The sequence below is a fragment of the Mytilus trossulus genome, unplaced genomic scaffold, assembly GCF_036588685.1.
Source record: "Mytilus trossulus isolate FHL-02 unplaced genomic scaffold, PNRI_Mtr1.1.1.hap1 h1tg000373l__unscaffolded, whole genome shotgun sequence".
Taxonomy (NCBI): domain Eukaryota; kingdom Metazoa; phylum Mollusca; class Bivalvia; order Mytilida; family Mytilidae; genus Mytilus; species Mytilus trossulus.
In genome coordinates, this window is record NW_026963340.1 from 2,411,314 (window position 1) to 2,427,351 (window position 16,038).

General features: G+C 32.1%; 1 protein-coding gene across 1 annotated transcript; it reads left to right on the forward strand.

The window, feature by feature from the left end:
• Positions 1-3,464: 3,464 nt before the first annotated feature.
• Positions 3,465-14,634, forward strand: LOC134701970 (uncharacterized). The gene is made up of 5 exons (XM_063563089.1): positions 3,465-4,191; positions 9,050-9,187; positions 10,000-10,141; positions 10,896-11,093; positions 12,697-14,634. Exons 1-5 carry the CDS (start codon positions 3,515-3,517, stop codon positions 12,877-12,879), a joined length of 1,338 nt encoding a protein of 445 aa, XP_063419159.1. The 5' UTR covers positions 3,465-3,514; the 3' UTR covers positions 12,880-14,634.
• The last annotated feature ends 1,404 nt before the right edge of the window (positions 14,635-16,038 follow it).

The window sequence follows — 16,038 nt, forward strand, 5'->3', positions numbered from 1 at the left end:
CTTTATTCCAGATCTTTGAGAGAGATAATACTGTGTTACAGAATAACCCTTTTTATTTCTTTTCCTTCAGGTTTTTTTATTGTATTTAATGAATGGCTATTATTTATTTTGAATTTATTGAACCATAAAACTATTTTTTGACTCTTCACATTGAATAATCCGCGAAGCGGATTATGTAAAATGTGAAGAGTCAAAAATTAGTTTTATGGTTCAATAAAATCAAAATAAATTATTGCCATTCATTATAAATAAATTTTCATAAAAAATAAGGCTCAAAGAACTTTTTATATTATTTATATAAACAATAACAACATACACACATGTTGGCGTATAAATACACAACGTCAGAGTGGGCGTGTCGCCATAACAATTGACAACATTGAAAATAAAACTAATAATTTTAACCAATCAGAAGACAGTAAATACACCAAATTTATTTATTTCAGAAATAAAAATAAAAATCTCTATTTCTAATTATGTATAAAGCATTATCTTTACTGATTGTTATTTCATTTTAGAAAAAGGATTTATGGATGCAAGAAAATATAATATACAATGATGAAGAATATAACTAATATAATACAAATTTAGTACCACTTTACATGTTAAATGGGGGGAAACTTTAAGATAAATATAAAGAAAGTTTCTTGACAATTAAGGTTTTACTGTAGTATTTAATATACATGTTTATTCTTATTATTATTAAAGCAAAATGTATATATAGAGAGAACAATGAATCTTTAAGAAATAAAATTTATATAGAAAACAATAAAGCATTATTTCTCTTTCTTTGTTTTACTGTGATAACATATCACTATATCTTGTTATAATGTTAGACTATGTCAATAATCAATGAATTTATGAAAAGCACATCACACATTTTTATACCCGTTTATGTGAAACTTTTTAATATAATTTTTGATTCTGGTATTTTGCCTGAAATATAGCTTAGGGAAAATATTATTCCTTTTTATAAAAACAAGGGTGACCAATCTGATCCCCAGAATTATAGACCAATTACGTACTATACTCAGCTGCCTGGGAAAACTTTTCACATCTGTTTTAAATTTTAGATTGAGTTCTTTTTTAGAGGATTATTTATTATTAAATGAAAACCAGACTGGCTTCAGAAAAGGTTATTCCACAGTAGACAATATATTTGTTATTCACATATTATTTGAGTTGCTAAAGAGAAAAAAGAAGAAACTATATTGTGCATTCGTGGACTTTGCGAAAGCTTTTGATACTGTTTGGCGGTCTGGTCTCTGGTCAAAACTTATAAAACACTCGATTAACGGAAAGATGTTTAACGTTATTGCCAACATGTACACAAATATCAAATCACGTATTCACTTTGGATCAGATTTTTCTGAATTTTTCCCTTGTTCCATTGGTGTTAGGCAGGGAGAGAATCTCTCTCCTTTCCTTTTTTCTATTTATCTTAACGATCTGGAATTGTTTTTCCAGAATAAAAATATAGAAGGTTTGTGCACTATCTCTGATGAGTTAGAAATAGAGTTAAATATTTATCTAAAATTGTTTGTCATTTTATATGCTGACGATACTGTCTTAATGGCAGAATCTCAGATAGATTTACAAAGACAACTGGACTCCTTATATGAACATTGTGAGTTATGGAAACTTAGAGTAAATGTGCAAAAAAACTAAGATTGTAATTTTTTCACAAGGTAGACTACCGCAGAATATTGTTTTTAAGTATGATAATATAATACTAGATATTGTGAGTGAATTTACTTATCTTGGTGTATTACTGTCTAGGTCAGGAAATTTTTCAAGAGCTAAAAAAAAAAAGCAATGTGAAAAAGCAACACATGCTATGTACGTTATTATTCGAAAAGGTAGAGTACATAATCTAACAATTGAATGCCCACTTGATCTTTTTGATAAAATTGTGAAACCAATTCTTCTGTATGGGTGCAGAGTTTGGGGTTTTGGAAATAATTCAATAATCGAGAGGGTTCATATTAAATTTTGTAAAATATTACTTGGAGTAAAAAAGTCTACTCCTGACTTTATGATTTATGGTGAATTGGGAAGATATCCATTGGATATTTCAATCAAGTTACGAATGATGAATTATTAGTTCAAGTTGGTAACTGGAAAACCTGACAAATTGCCTTTTATTTTGTATAACCTAGCAACTGCCAAATAGGGTACATATATTTTATGGTTAAAACAAGTCAAATCAATTTTAGACACGTGTGGCTTGTCATATGTATTAGAAAATATCTTTTTTTTTGTAAATAAAACATGGCTACATGTAACCATCAAACAGAATTTGTTAGATCAATTTAAACAAAAATGGCTAGCAAGCCTACAGGAATCACCAAAAGCATTAAATTATCGTTTATTTAAAGATACTTTGGAGTTTGAGAAATATTTGAATATTTTGGATGACAGGCAGATATCCTGATTTCTTAAATTTCGAACTTTGACCATGAAATTTCCGATAGAAACTGGAAGATGGCAAAACATAGAAAGAGAAAACAGAAAATGTATATTATGTAAATCAGATGCCATTGGTGATGAATACCATTACATTACATTTTTAATTGTTCAGCTTTTGATAATTGTAGAAAACAATGTATTGCATTTTACTATAGAAATAGATCAAACTCATTGAAGTTTTATGAATTAATGAATTCTAAAAAATGTACAGAACTGAGCGAACTATGTAAACTTATTAAGGAGATCAATAACAAATTGAACTTTTCTGGGTGAACAATTGTGAACGCCTCTATCTACTTTCGTACATTATTTATTTGTGTAATTGTATTGAAATATGTATAATATCTATACCTATGTAATTTGGTTTGTGAGAATAAAGATATATATAAATGTCACCTACTAGTAATTCTCAATGGGATGATAACTCAGCTGATCGCTTTCTAATGGAACATGAAATTCATAGTCAAAAAATAATTTGCAAGCATCTACATACTTCAGTTATATCATTCATTTATCTGAAAGCTACAAGCAATTATTTGAAGAGAAAAGAAATGTTAATAGTAAGAAATATAAAAAGCAAAAAAAATGTTAAATACGGTCCTATAAAAAAAATGAGACCATATCTGTTGAACTATGGTAGAATATATTCTAAGCATCCAAAAGACCCGCTTGATACGAATCATGTTTACAAAAACAAGGAATCAATTTTATTGTGTTATTAATCTACCAGTATAAAAGAGCGACGAAAGATAACAGAGGGACAGTCAAACTCATATATCGAAAATAAACTAACGCAATGGCTTAAAATGAAAAAGACAAACAGACAAACAATAGTACACATGACATTACATAGAAAACTAAAGAATAAACAACACGAACCCCAATTAAAACTAGGGGTATAACATACAGTCTTGTCATAGAAGATTGACAGTCGTTAGAGAAAAGGGCCGAGATTACTGAGGACGAATCAATGTAATCTTACTTGAAACAATCACGTAAGTTTCATTCCCCAGTTATTATTTTCTCCAAACAAAAAATAAAAATAATGTCACAACACGGTGACGATCCTTCTTCTACCTCATCTGTATTCTCGAAAGAACCACAAAGAAAGTCTGCTCTTAAAAGGAAGTGTTCTGGATCGAATGGAGAGTCTGAGGTGCTGTCCTCATTACCAAACAGTATCACCAGTGGCATTAGTGATGGGGATATTCCATCAAAAACAAACGATTGGAATGCAAAACTAATTTGTAATCGTCTTCAAATCAAATGTACAGAATATTCAGATCCGTATTCACACTTCATCAAAGAATATATAACATTAAAACAAGATTCAAAGTTCTGTAATTGTATTTTTGAACAATTCCCCAACCTTATTGGAGAGCCCAATCCACATGCGACACCAACATTTATTGTTCATGTTGACAATATTGATCAGGATGAAAGAAACACAACCAACATTACTAGTCAACAAAAGCAAATAGTTAAAAGCACACTTGCAACATTTGACGATTCTTTTAAATTAAGGATAGAATGCTTCGAGTATGTTCTGAATTGTTGGGATGACTTGGATTGTGAATATATCAATCAAATTAATATTGGCAGTGCCTTGAAGAAGGTTCAAGAACTTGATAGACAATTTGAGAGGTCATCATTATATTTATGTGAATGGTTTCATCGAAAAAGTAAAGAGAAAAAAGTTATTTTGCTGGAAATATGTCGTCGGTAAGTCACTAAGTGTATAAAAGGGAATACATGTAACTGCCATATCACCATGGTACAATGTAGATATATTTATAGATGCATGTGTACATGGTGTAAGTGCGAATTAACATATATTTATAAGGTCTTTGGTTTTTTTGTCTACAGGAAATTTTTCTCTCCCATCACCATGATCACGCTTGTTTTCACCTTTTTGATACATGTACAATGGGTTCCATCATCATGATCATGTCTGAATGGCAAAATATATGTTTGTATGGATCCAAACGGTTGTTAATCATTGTTAATATAATAAACATAAATATGTACCTTTTTTTAGCTCACCTGGCCATCTGGCCAGAAGGCCAATTGAGCTTATGCCATCACTTGGCGTCCGTTGTCGTCTGTCGTCGTAAACTATTTCAAGAATCTTCTCCTCTGAAACTACTAGGTCAAATACTTCCAAATTTTAACTGAATGTTCCTTAGGGTATCTAGTTTATAAATTGTATCCGAAGTTTTGATCTATCAACAAACATGGTCACCATTGCTAAAAATAGAACATAGGTGTCAAATGCAGTTTTTGGCTTATATCTTAAAAACGAAAGCATTAAGAGCAAATCTGATGTGGGGGTAAAAATATTCATTAGGTGAAGATCTATCAGCACTGAAATTTTCAGATGAATCAAACAACCCATTCATAGTTACAATGTATATAGGTTGCTATCACGTAATTGGTAATATTAAGGAAATTTTGCAGTTTTTGGTCATTATCTTGAATATTATTATAGATAAAGATAAACTGTAAACAGCAAAAATGATCAGCAAAGTAAGATCTACAAATAAGTCAATGTGACCAAAATTGTCAATTGACCCCTTAAGGAGTTATTGCCCTTTAAAGACTTTTTTCACAATTTGTTCATCATGTTGACTTACTTTAAAAAAATCTTCTCCTTTGAAACTGTTGTATCAATTTCAGCCAAACTTAGGCTAAATGAGTTTCAGAGTATCTAGTATAAATTTTATATTTTATTTCCTTGTATGTAAAGAAACATAGCTCCTATGGCTAAAATAGAACATAGGAGAAAATGATTTATTTTTTTTGATTTTGAAGAAAATCAGAAGATTTAAAGAACATTTAAATAAATTGAAAAGCCAAAATAATCATTGATGAGAGATTTAACCAAAAAAATTAAGGTGAACGATTCAGGCTCTTGAGAGCCTCTTGTTTTATATGACCATGGAAGTAATATTGAAAGGAATAACAACAATGCCAGTTCAAAGGTTTCATCTGCTTTACTGCCTACCTTTCGATTACTCGTTATTTCGTTAATCAGTTTACGATATGGAACATGTGGAATGCTTGTTGATACTCTGCCTGTGTTTGAGCAAATCACTGACACTTTTCGGCCATTTTTATGTTCACAGAAAATTATGAACAGACAAGTTATTGTTGTATATACATGTAAGTGCGAAGTAACCACATAGTCCACTCGTTACATTGCGCTGACTCATGTACGCTGCCAAATAGAGTAATTCGTTCAATGTTGATTTATGTCTAATTTTCCTATTTCTGTTTATAGTATTTTTTATGTAGATATTTAGGAACCTATTATGATGTATTATCCCAATTTTAGTTGTCCAGTTTCAATAATGTAATCAATGACATTTTTGACATAATGACATATATCATGTATAGACATACATTGTAAATTTAAAACACTTGAAAGAAAATATCCTTTTTTAAATCTCAATAAACTTTGCACATTTCAACAGTAAAAAAAACTTTATCTAGACTTGTCTACATTATTTTGTTAAAAATCATGTGAAACCTGATCGCTTCATCAGTATTGGGCTTAAATTAAAATATTGTTTGTTTGCAGTTTACCGACCGACCCTTGAAAAACCGCCCGACTGTGAAAATTTTATTGCTTTAAATTTGAAGATTTTTTTTTTAATACCACTATTGACGCGATCCGGAACTTTGTGTCCTTTCCGGAAATGATTTAAAGCCTGGGTCAATTACGCATTTCAAGTTCGTTTTTTCTTAGCTTCTCGTCAAGCGTTCATGTGACCATTTAATGATAAAGCACACATGGAAATTGTTTACAGGTATCCATGAAGTCACGGAGGAGTACTTTACGCTGTCGTCTTGTGTCAATTTTAAGACAAATAACAAACAAAAAAGTTTAATAGTAAACTGTTTATACAGATTCAGGCACATGTAATGATGTGTGATGATATGATTGACGATGATTCAGCGGATATTCATAACTGACACGATAACCATTCTGTCTCAAACAACTCGGGTTCAGAATCTGGGGAGCCTGACTTTATCAGTTTACGGAACCAATTTCAGTGGTTGAATAATTCGACAGCAGCTTGAAGTATGGCATATTTTCTACAAATCGTTGTGAAGACGACAAAGATGAAACCACTCCTCCGTGACTTAAATCTTCATGGATATCTGTAAACACGCCTGTATGGAGGAAGGGCTCATTTGAAATGTTAATGGATATAGATCATGCCAAATCAATAAGAAGCAACCCTAACTACACAAAGTTGTAGAGAAAATGAATGGTTAGCTTGAAAAATAAATATACTCTCTCTATATTAAATCTATCTTCGATTGCAATGAGTATGCTCCTTTAGGATAAGGGGGGCTGCCCCACTCATTGCAATTATTTTCTTTCTTACAATATTAAATATACCCAAACTGTGTGGCCTGTGTGAATTCAATTAAAACATGTCCTTAGGAGCTATGCTGCCAATTTTTTTTATGCATTAAAAACATTTCAGTACAGACCATTTACTTTTAATGGGGTGCTATGGATTAATTTCACCCAAAACTTTAGATTTCTTTGGTTTTCATTAAAGCCTGGCAAAAATATAACCTTATCACATATAATTAAATATTGTTAGAAATATGAAAACAGTCGGATGTCTTAATACTTTTTTTTCAAGTTGCCTTTTTTTCAATTGAGGAAGATTCAATGGTTATTTTTTTTTTTTATTAAAAATACACTCTTTAATAATTGTCTTATAAATCTATAATATATACATTTTTCTGATGAAAATACTCTACTCATGAAAACATTCTAGTCAAGAAGCATACATGTCTGAATATATTTCTTTAAAACAGTTCTAGTCATAATGACATTCCTTGTTTATAAGTGTTCCAGTATTTAATAATTACACCATATCTATAATACTAAAATTACGAGGTCCAATTTGTCAGCCGTCATCACGTAAAAACGACGAATCACAGAATTCAACTTTATATATAACTAATATAGTACAAAGGTGTAGATTAAAAATTACACCACTCCAGGCCCCTTTGTTTTCCACGTAATTAATATTGCCAATAATTAAGAAGTTCCGGGTCGAGTCCGATACCGATACCAATAGTATATTCACCTGTTACCTATTACCTTATCTGTACGTTCCGCATCTGACAGGCGCACCACCAAACGGTGTATTCGGGATTTATAGACAATTTGCACTTCAATTTGTTAGAGGGCATGACGTAAAACAGCGAATCAAAGAATTCAACTTTCTTTATAACTAATATAGGACAATGCTGTTGATTAAAAAATAATCAAATTCCAGGACCTTTTGTTTTCCAAATAATTAATATTACCAATAATTGATAACTTCCAGTTCGACGGGTTCAAACAGAAAGATTTGAAAGCAGAGAAAAAACTGTGTATCTTATAATCGGCATGACTTTATCAGATGACAATACTAATACTAAAATAAGGCTTGCGCATAGTTATATACTTTAATCAGCCACTGACCCGTAATATCACGGGTGTGTTCTAGTTTAATTAAATTGGATGACACTATGTTAAAGTTTTGGTTAAAAAGTTTTTTATCTGAAAATACCTGTTCATTTGATGTTGGTTTTCAGCATGTCCAGTGATTGTTGTTTTAAAATGGTTTTTTTCTTCACAAGAAACTTGGTTGTTTAAACTGTATTTTGGCTGATAAAATAAAATATTTTTCCTACCTACCGACCCTTCAGTCTGAAGGTACAGTCGGAAAACTGCAAACAAACATATTTTTAAGGTTGGCCTTACATGTACATATTTTTCATGTTTTTACTCGGGTTCCACTTTCAACTTGAAAATACTTTTAGATCTGTTTAAAACGAACGGTAAAAATGAAAAAAATATGTAGAAATAAATACAATTTTCCATGTTTATCTGTTGTAGTTAAAACAATTCTCGTCTGTTTTTCAAGTTTTTTTTACATCATACAATTTCTTTTTGAAGGTAGAAGTTTCATATGATACAGCGCCACCTTCATGACCTTGTTAATTAATAAACTAGAATTTTCCACAGGTGCTTTATAATTACCATACTCAATAAAATCAGGTGACTGATAAGAAATACTAGATGCCATTTTAAAATCGCGGTATCACAAATAGTAACCAAAGGGGTCTTGCCGCTGAGACTACAATTGGAAAAAATCATATGACTTTAGTACATGTACATCTGCAGGCCATTAATACACTCTAATCATTCGTTGTTATTCCTTTTAAATATTACTTCCATGATATGACAAATCACACAAAGTATGTAATTAACAATATCTATTTGTATACATAAATCTGACAATCATATTTATATTATCTTTCATAAAGCAGAAACATGCATGCAAAAACAATTAAAAAAGTTCTGTTCAATATTTTTAGATGATTAATATTGTATTTAAGTATGATTAATGTCAAAATGCACATGTCTGTAAACAACCATCCTACAATGTAGTTAGTACCTCTAAGATCCATTGGTGGCATGGGGCTGCTCTTTCATTGGGTTGTCACATTCTCTGTTAAATTCTGTTAACAATCATGACTAAATCTATAATCATCTTTCTTTCAGCATTTTTTATGGACTGAAATTATTTTATGACCAGTTGCTCTTTATGATGAAGCACAGCCATAATGGTGATCCAGTGACAGAAAAGATGTTTCTAGATTTATTCACAGCTTTTGTCAGAATTTTTGATTTAAAGATTTAGTAAGTACTTGCTTTTTATGAACAAATGATGTACACGTTTTAAATGTGTTAATAAATAGTGTATTGAAATAATGCATTGTCGTGAATGTCATGTCAGAATGTATGGATATTTTTTTATCACAAATAATTAAACAAACCACTAAAAAAATGTAATTTCAGTGCAGTATACATTGTATATATATGTTGGCTTCAAAATGTTTATTTTGTTGTAGACATTTGATACTGATCGGAATGGTGCAATTATGTTCCCCATTTCCATTCTCAATTCTATGTTAAGGTGGTACCCAACACTTTCACTTAAATTAATTTGGCTCGTTTAATTTTCATAAAATTTTGACAATGTATTTACTTTGACCCTTTAACAAAAACATAAAAAAATCTAAAATTTTGAACAAACCGTTTTGTCAGAAAAATTACATGGGTTATATAGCGATTGGACAAACACCAATTTTGAACATTGAGAAGCTTAATATTCCCTTTACAACACAACGTAATTAAAACGTTAAGCTGACTTTACAAATTTTGCATAAACTTTGTCTTGTTGAGCTGCATGTATCCATGAAGCTGCAAAAAGACTGCAGTGCAAGGACTTGTAATTTTTGTCCATGGCAAGTTCAATAGTGAGAAAATTAAATTGCATTGCTATATAAATAATCATCATACATGTCATACATTTGTACATGTAGATACCAAGATTAAATTTTGTATTTGCTCCACACGTACATTTCCATTCACAATGTTATTTCTTTATAGAATGACAATTTTACCTTGTTATTTTGTTGAAATTTAAAGTCATTTTCCTTTCTTTACAGTGATACTACAAAAACAGAACACTATTTTACAATAGGAGAGAGAGAGTTTATATCAGAACCTGATGCAATAATATATAAGTTTACAGAGTCTGAGTCTTGTGATGCTGCCAGACTAGAATCATCTGTGTTTGTTGTCGCTAAAGTAAGTAGAAATTATTGCAATGATTTTGTTTATTATAGTAATTATTGCAATAATGCAATTATTTTGTTGTTGCTAAAAATGTGACTGGGTTATAATTGCAATACATGCAGTTTTGAATTGACAGTATTCAAAGGAAATAGAATATCTAGCCACACACACTTAAGTTATTTTGGTACAGTCAGGATTCTACTTTGTCAAAATTATCTCCCCATTACGCCAGTTCATTTTCACAATTGTAGAAATGGAAGCCATTGTAGGGATGACGCCCTGCCAATTTTGCTCTTGAAAACCAATAAATTTATCCACATTGCAACCTTACAATCCATAAATATGTTGGTTGTATTTTAAAAGACAAATGTATCTACTAGCTAATGAGCATCAGTTAATGATCTTGTCTGCATTGATTCAACTTAAAACTATTGTCTGATCGGTTGTAATTTGGAATTTTGTAAATTCTTATACATTTAATTCTAGTTAATTTTTTTGTGGAAGGGCAGACTAAAAATTATCAGTGGTTGAAAATGATAAACCCTAGTAATCACACAATTTTTTTTTTTAGAAGATATGCATTTTCATCATCCAACTTAAATGACTGTCTTAAATTTATTGTTCGCATATACATTTGCCCTTGATGAAGTCAATGATTTTTTTTATATGTCTATTCAATGAATAATAATGAATTCCCAGGTTTCAGGTCATGATGTTGATTTCACCTCATAATGTTTTAATGATTGACATCTTTTTTTCTATCAAGGTAAAGGAATACTGTGAAGATAAAAAGAAAGACAGAACCTGTAATTTGAGACATGCATCAGCCAATGTAGAACTAGTTGCTGATCATATTGATAGTCATGTTAAAGGTCAACACATTGGAGATATGTTAGCAGTCACACAGTCTTCATCAGCATTGGGAAACAATGGAGTGTTTGGGTTTATTGTTCAAGGAACAAAGGTAATGGGTTCATATATATGAGGCCCTCATGCAGGTGTTAAAGTAATCTGAGGCCCTCAGGCGGGTGTCCAAATTATCTGAGGCCCTAATGCGGGTGTCCAAATTATCTGAGGCCCTCATGCGGGTGTCCAAGTTATCTGAGGCCCTCATGTGGGTGTCCAAGTAATCTGAGGCCCTCATGCGGGTGTCCAAGTAATCTGAGGCCCTAATGTGGGTGTCCAAGTTATCTGAGGCCCTCATGCGGGTGCCCAAACTATCTGAGGCCCTCATGCGGGTATCCAAGTTATCTGAGGCCCTCATGCGGGTGTCCAAATTATCTGATGCCCTCATGCGGGTGTCCAAGTTATCTGAGGCCCTCATGCGGGTGTCTAAGTTATCTGAGGCCCTCATGCAGTTGTCCAAGTAATTACATAATCACAAATGTTTTGCCAATATGATAATACAATCATTGATTTTTTTTAAAACAAAATAATCAAATAATCAAAAGTACAGTCCTAGACTATCCTCTAGTTATTGTCTCTATTTAATTGTTACATTTCAATTTTATGTTATTTTCATAGATGGTTTCAAACTAATTATATGTTATGTACTTATGTATTAGATCTTTTTTATGCCCCCACCGTAGCAAAGGGCGCTTGACCCTAGTCTGTCTTCATCCATACATATGTACCTCCCAAAGTTGGTTTCGTTCTATAACTTTAGTTTGGCTAAACCAAATGACATGAAACTTATACAAAATGCTTTTACATTGTCTTATCAGGGCCTTTTATAGCTGACTATGTGGTATGGACTTTGCTCATTGTTGAAGGCTGTACGGTGACCTATAGTTATTAATGTTTGTGTCATTTTGGGCTTTTGTGGATAGTTGTCTCATTGGCAATAATACCACATCTTCTTTTTTATATTAATACTACAAAACACAGATTTTCAAGTTTGAATTTCGTGACGTCACTTTAACCGATCTAGAGTTTCTTTATAAACGAAAAAATTGCTGAATTTTTCATTTCCATTCTCTTACATTAGTTGCCCTCAACTAAATGTTATAAAACTTAATCATAATATGTATTACCACAAAATACAGATCAAGTTATAATTTTGTTGGTGTTGCATTAACTGTTCTTGAGTTATGTCCCTTACACAGCAATTTTTGTTTCCTTTCTCTAACTTAAGTTTGCCTCAACCAAATGTAATGACACTTTTTCAAAATGCTAACTTATACCACAAAATACAGATCAAGTTTGAATTTTGGTTGGATCCCCTTCACCATTGTAGAGTTTTGTCCCTTTATAAATGGAAAAATTGCTGAATTTTTCGTTTCAGTTCTCTTAAGTTTGCCTCAATGAAATGTTATAAAACTTATACACAATACTTAGTAATAATAAAATCTGCTCAGTAAGAAATTTACATAGCATCACTTTTATAATTCTTCAGTTATGTCCATTTTTATCTTTATTAGATATGCAAGTGGGAGCATCATGGATACATTCCCTATTAATTTGCTTTTAAAAATAGCAGACTTGACTACACATTAAAAATTCAGAAAAATGAGTTGGAATAAATACATACTAATGAAGTACATTCAATTTTTGATTTATATTTTTAGGTCACGTTAACTTCATTAAAAGTTTGTGATGATTTCTTTGAAAGTAAAGATTCTACTGTAGCAGCTAACAGACCTAATGGAACAGTGAAATACAGTAAACAGTGTAATATTTTATTAAAACGTGGCCGACGTGAACTTATTCCAGTGATGTTAAGCATGTCCACTCTCTTCAAAAATGATTAAAACGTGGCTGACATGAACATATTCCAGTGATGTTAAGCATGACTACTTTCTTCAAAAATGATTAAAACGTGGCAGACATGAACTTATTCCAGTGATGTTAAGCATGGCCACACTCTTCAAAAATGATTAAAACGTGGCTGACATGAAATGATTCCAGTGATGTTAAGCATGGTTACACTCTTCAAAAAGATTAGATTTTACAATCAACACTACCCTCATGTTGTAAAAGATAACTGCAGTTTCGAACATGAAAAGATTATGTGTTGTAAAAGTGTGTATTTTGCTTACAAGTGTAACTGGTATTGTCTCTCTGCTTTTTTTCAAGGAATTGTGCATGTAAAATAAGACTTAAAACTGAAGTAGTTTTTGTCGAGCCTGCAACTTTTGTTGCAGAAAGCTCGACATAGGGATAGTGATCTGGCGGCGGCGGCAGTGTTAGCTCACTTCTTAAAAGCTTTATATTTTAGAAGGTAGAAGACCTGGATGCTTCATACTTTGTATATAGATGCCTCATGTTACGAAATTTCCGTCAGTCACATGTCCAAAGTCCTTGACCTCATTTTCATGGTTAAGTGACTACTTGAAAAAAAAGTTAAGATTTTTTGTAATGTTAAATTCTCTCTTATTATAAGTAATTGGATAACTATATTTGGTATGTGCATACCTTGCAAGGTCCTCATGCCTGTCAGACAGTTTTCACTTGACCTCGACCTTATTTCATGGATCAGTGAACAAGGTTAAGTTTTCGTGGTCAAGTCCATATCTCAGATACTATAAGCAATAGGTCTAGTATATTCGGTGTATGGAAGGACTGTAAGGTGTACATGTACAACTGGCAGGTGTCATCTGACCTATACCTCATTTTCATGGTTCAGTGGTTATAGTTAAGTTTTTGTGTTTTGGTCTGTTTTTCTTATACTTTATGCAATAGATCTACTATAATTGGTGTATGGAATGATTGTAAGGTGTACATGTCTAGCTGACAGGTGTCATCTGACCTTGACCTCATTTTCATGGTTTGGTGGTCAAAGTTAAGTTTTTTAATTTTGGTCTATTTTTCTCTGCCTGGCATGGTTCATCTGACCTTGACCTCATTTTCAGGGTTCATTGATCAATGTTTCATTTTCTTGGTTAATGCTGAGTTTATGTGACAGTTGTAATAAAGCTTTATATTTAGGTCTTTCAAGATAGTATCAAGGATTAGTAAAGAAGGCGAGACATTTCAGTGTGTGCACTCTTGTTTAAAATCAACATTACACCTGGTACTTTAATAGATATAAAAGGAGTTTGGAAAATGAAAAGATCCTGTCTTGCAAATGGTAAAGTTTTGCCTGCTGGTGTAACTGGCATTGTCTTGCTGCTTTTTTCAAGTAATTGTTTGGAAACAAAGACTAAAAGCTGAAGAAGTTGTTTGTAGAATTTCTAGTTTAGTAATCTATTCTTTCCTTGTATTCCTTTATTGTTTAATGATTCAGCTACACTGTATTGCTGATTTAAAACATGAAGTTTGTACAAAACTTGTGAAACTGAAGTATTGTAGTTATTAGCAGAATTTATTATTTGGAAGATTATTCTTTCCTCTAATTCTAAAATATATTTATGATTCAACTGCATTTTATTGCTTATTATAAACATGGAAGTTTGTACAAAACATGTGAATTGGAATGGCATTTTTTGGAAGATTTAACAATCCCAAGTATCTTACTATTGAACAGGGAATTATATACATGTACATGAATCATTATATTTCAAGCAATAAAGTGGTAGATACATTTAAAACATGTTTCATTGGAATATTTACTTACCATGTTCAGTATACTAAAACTCTATGATTGAAAGAATGGTCGTTAATAGGCTATTTGGTCCAAGGACACAGTTATCGTCCTTTTGTTTTTGTTGTCTATGAATATAGTCCCTAGTGTGAACAGTGTTTAATTTTGATTTTTAATTTTATACACTTTCCCAATTTATTTCTAGATATTTAATGCATGAAGTATTATGTCATGTAAGTAGGGGGATGAAATTAAATGTTAAAAAAATTTGGGTGCTGAATCTTTATGTTAAGTAGTGATTTGGTCCAGTTTAAAAAGGTCAAATTTTATTACATCTGAAGCTGTCAAACTGAATTTTAGACCCCCCTAACACAGAATTGCCAATATTTTAAGTAAGCTGGTAGAGGTTTCTATGAATTTTATATTATTGTCGAGCCTGTGACTTTATTTGCACAAAGCTTGAAATAGGGGTGGCAGCTGCAGCCGCGGCATGAGCTAACTTCTTAAAAAAAATATATTTAAGAAGGAAGAAGCCCTGGATGCTTCATACTTTGTATATAGATGCCTTATTTTATGAAGTTTTCGTCAGTCACATGTCCAATGACCATGACCTCATTTCGATGGTTCAGTGACTACTTGAAAAAAAATGAATATTTTTTGCAATGTTAAATTCTCTCTTATTAGAAGTAATAGGATAACTATATGTGGTATGTGCATACCTTGCATGGTCCTGATGCCCGTCAGACAGTTTTCACTTGACCTCGACCTCATTTCATGGATCAGTGAACAAGGTTAAGTTTTGGTGGTCAAGTTCATATCTCAGATACTATAAGCAATAGGTCTTGTTTATTCAGTATATGGAAGGACTGTAAGGTAGTGGTTAGTGCATCGGACTACTAACACAAAGGTTCCTGGTTCGATTCCCGTTTGGGATGAAAATTTCAGGAACTCAATTTTCGGCTCTCCCTTGACACCATTTGCGAGTATGGTCTTGAGGAAACGATGATAGTCCGTCGAACGGGGACGATAAATGGCTGGCCCGTGTTAAGAGAGAGCCACATCTCTTGCACGTTAAAGACACCCTTGTAGATTTCGAAAAAGAGTAGGCTAATGCCGCTACAAGGCAGCACTCGCACCCGCAAAGTGGAAAGGGATTTATATAAGTTTCAAAACTTGTTTCCCAATCCACTATAAATAAATATGTTTAAACTAAGGACTGTAAGGTGTACATGTTCAACTAAAAGGTGTCATCTGACCTTGACCTCATTTTCATGGTTCAGTGGTTATAGTTACGTTTTTGTGTTTTAGTCTGTTTTTCTTATACTGTATGCAATAGGTCTACTATATTTGGTGTATGGAATTATTGTAAGCTGTACATGCGATGTCT

Coding starts and splice junctions, on each gene's coding strand:
- LOC134701970 (XM_063563089.1), top strand. CDS start 3,515: ATGTCACAACACGGTGACGATCCTTCTTCTACCTCATCTGTATTCTCG. Junction 9,188..9,999: donor ATTTTTGATTTAAAGATTTA/GTAAGTACTTGC, acceptor CTTTCTTTACAG/TGATACTACAAAAACAGAAC. Junction 11,094..12,696: donor TTATTGTTCAAGGAACAAAG/GTAATGGGTTCA, acceptor TTATATTTTTAG/GTCACGTTAACTTCATTAAA.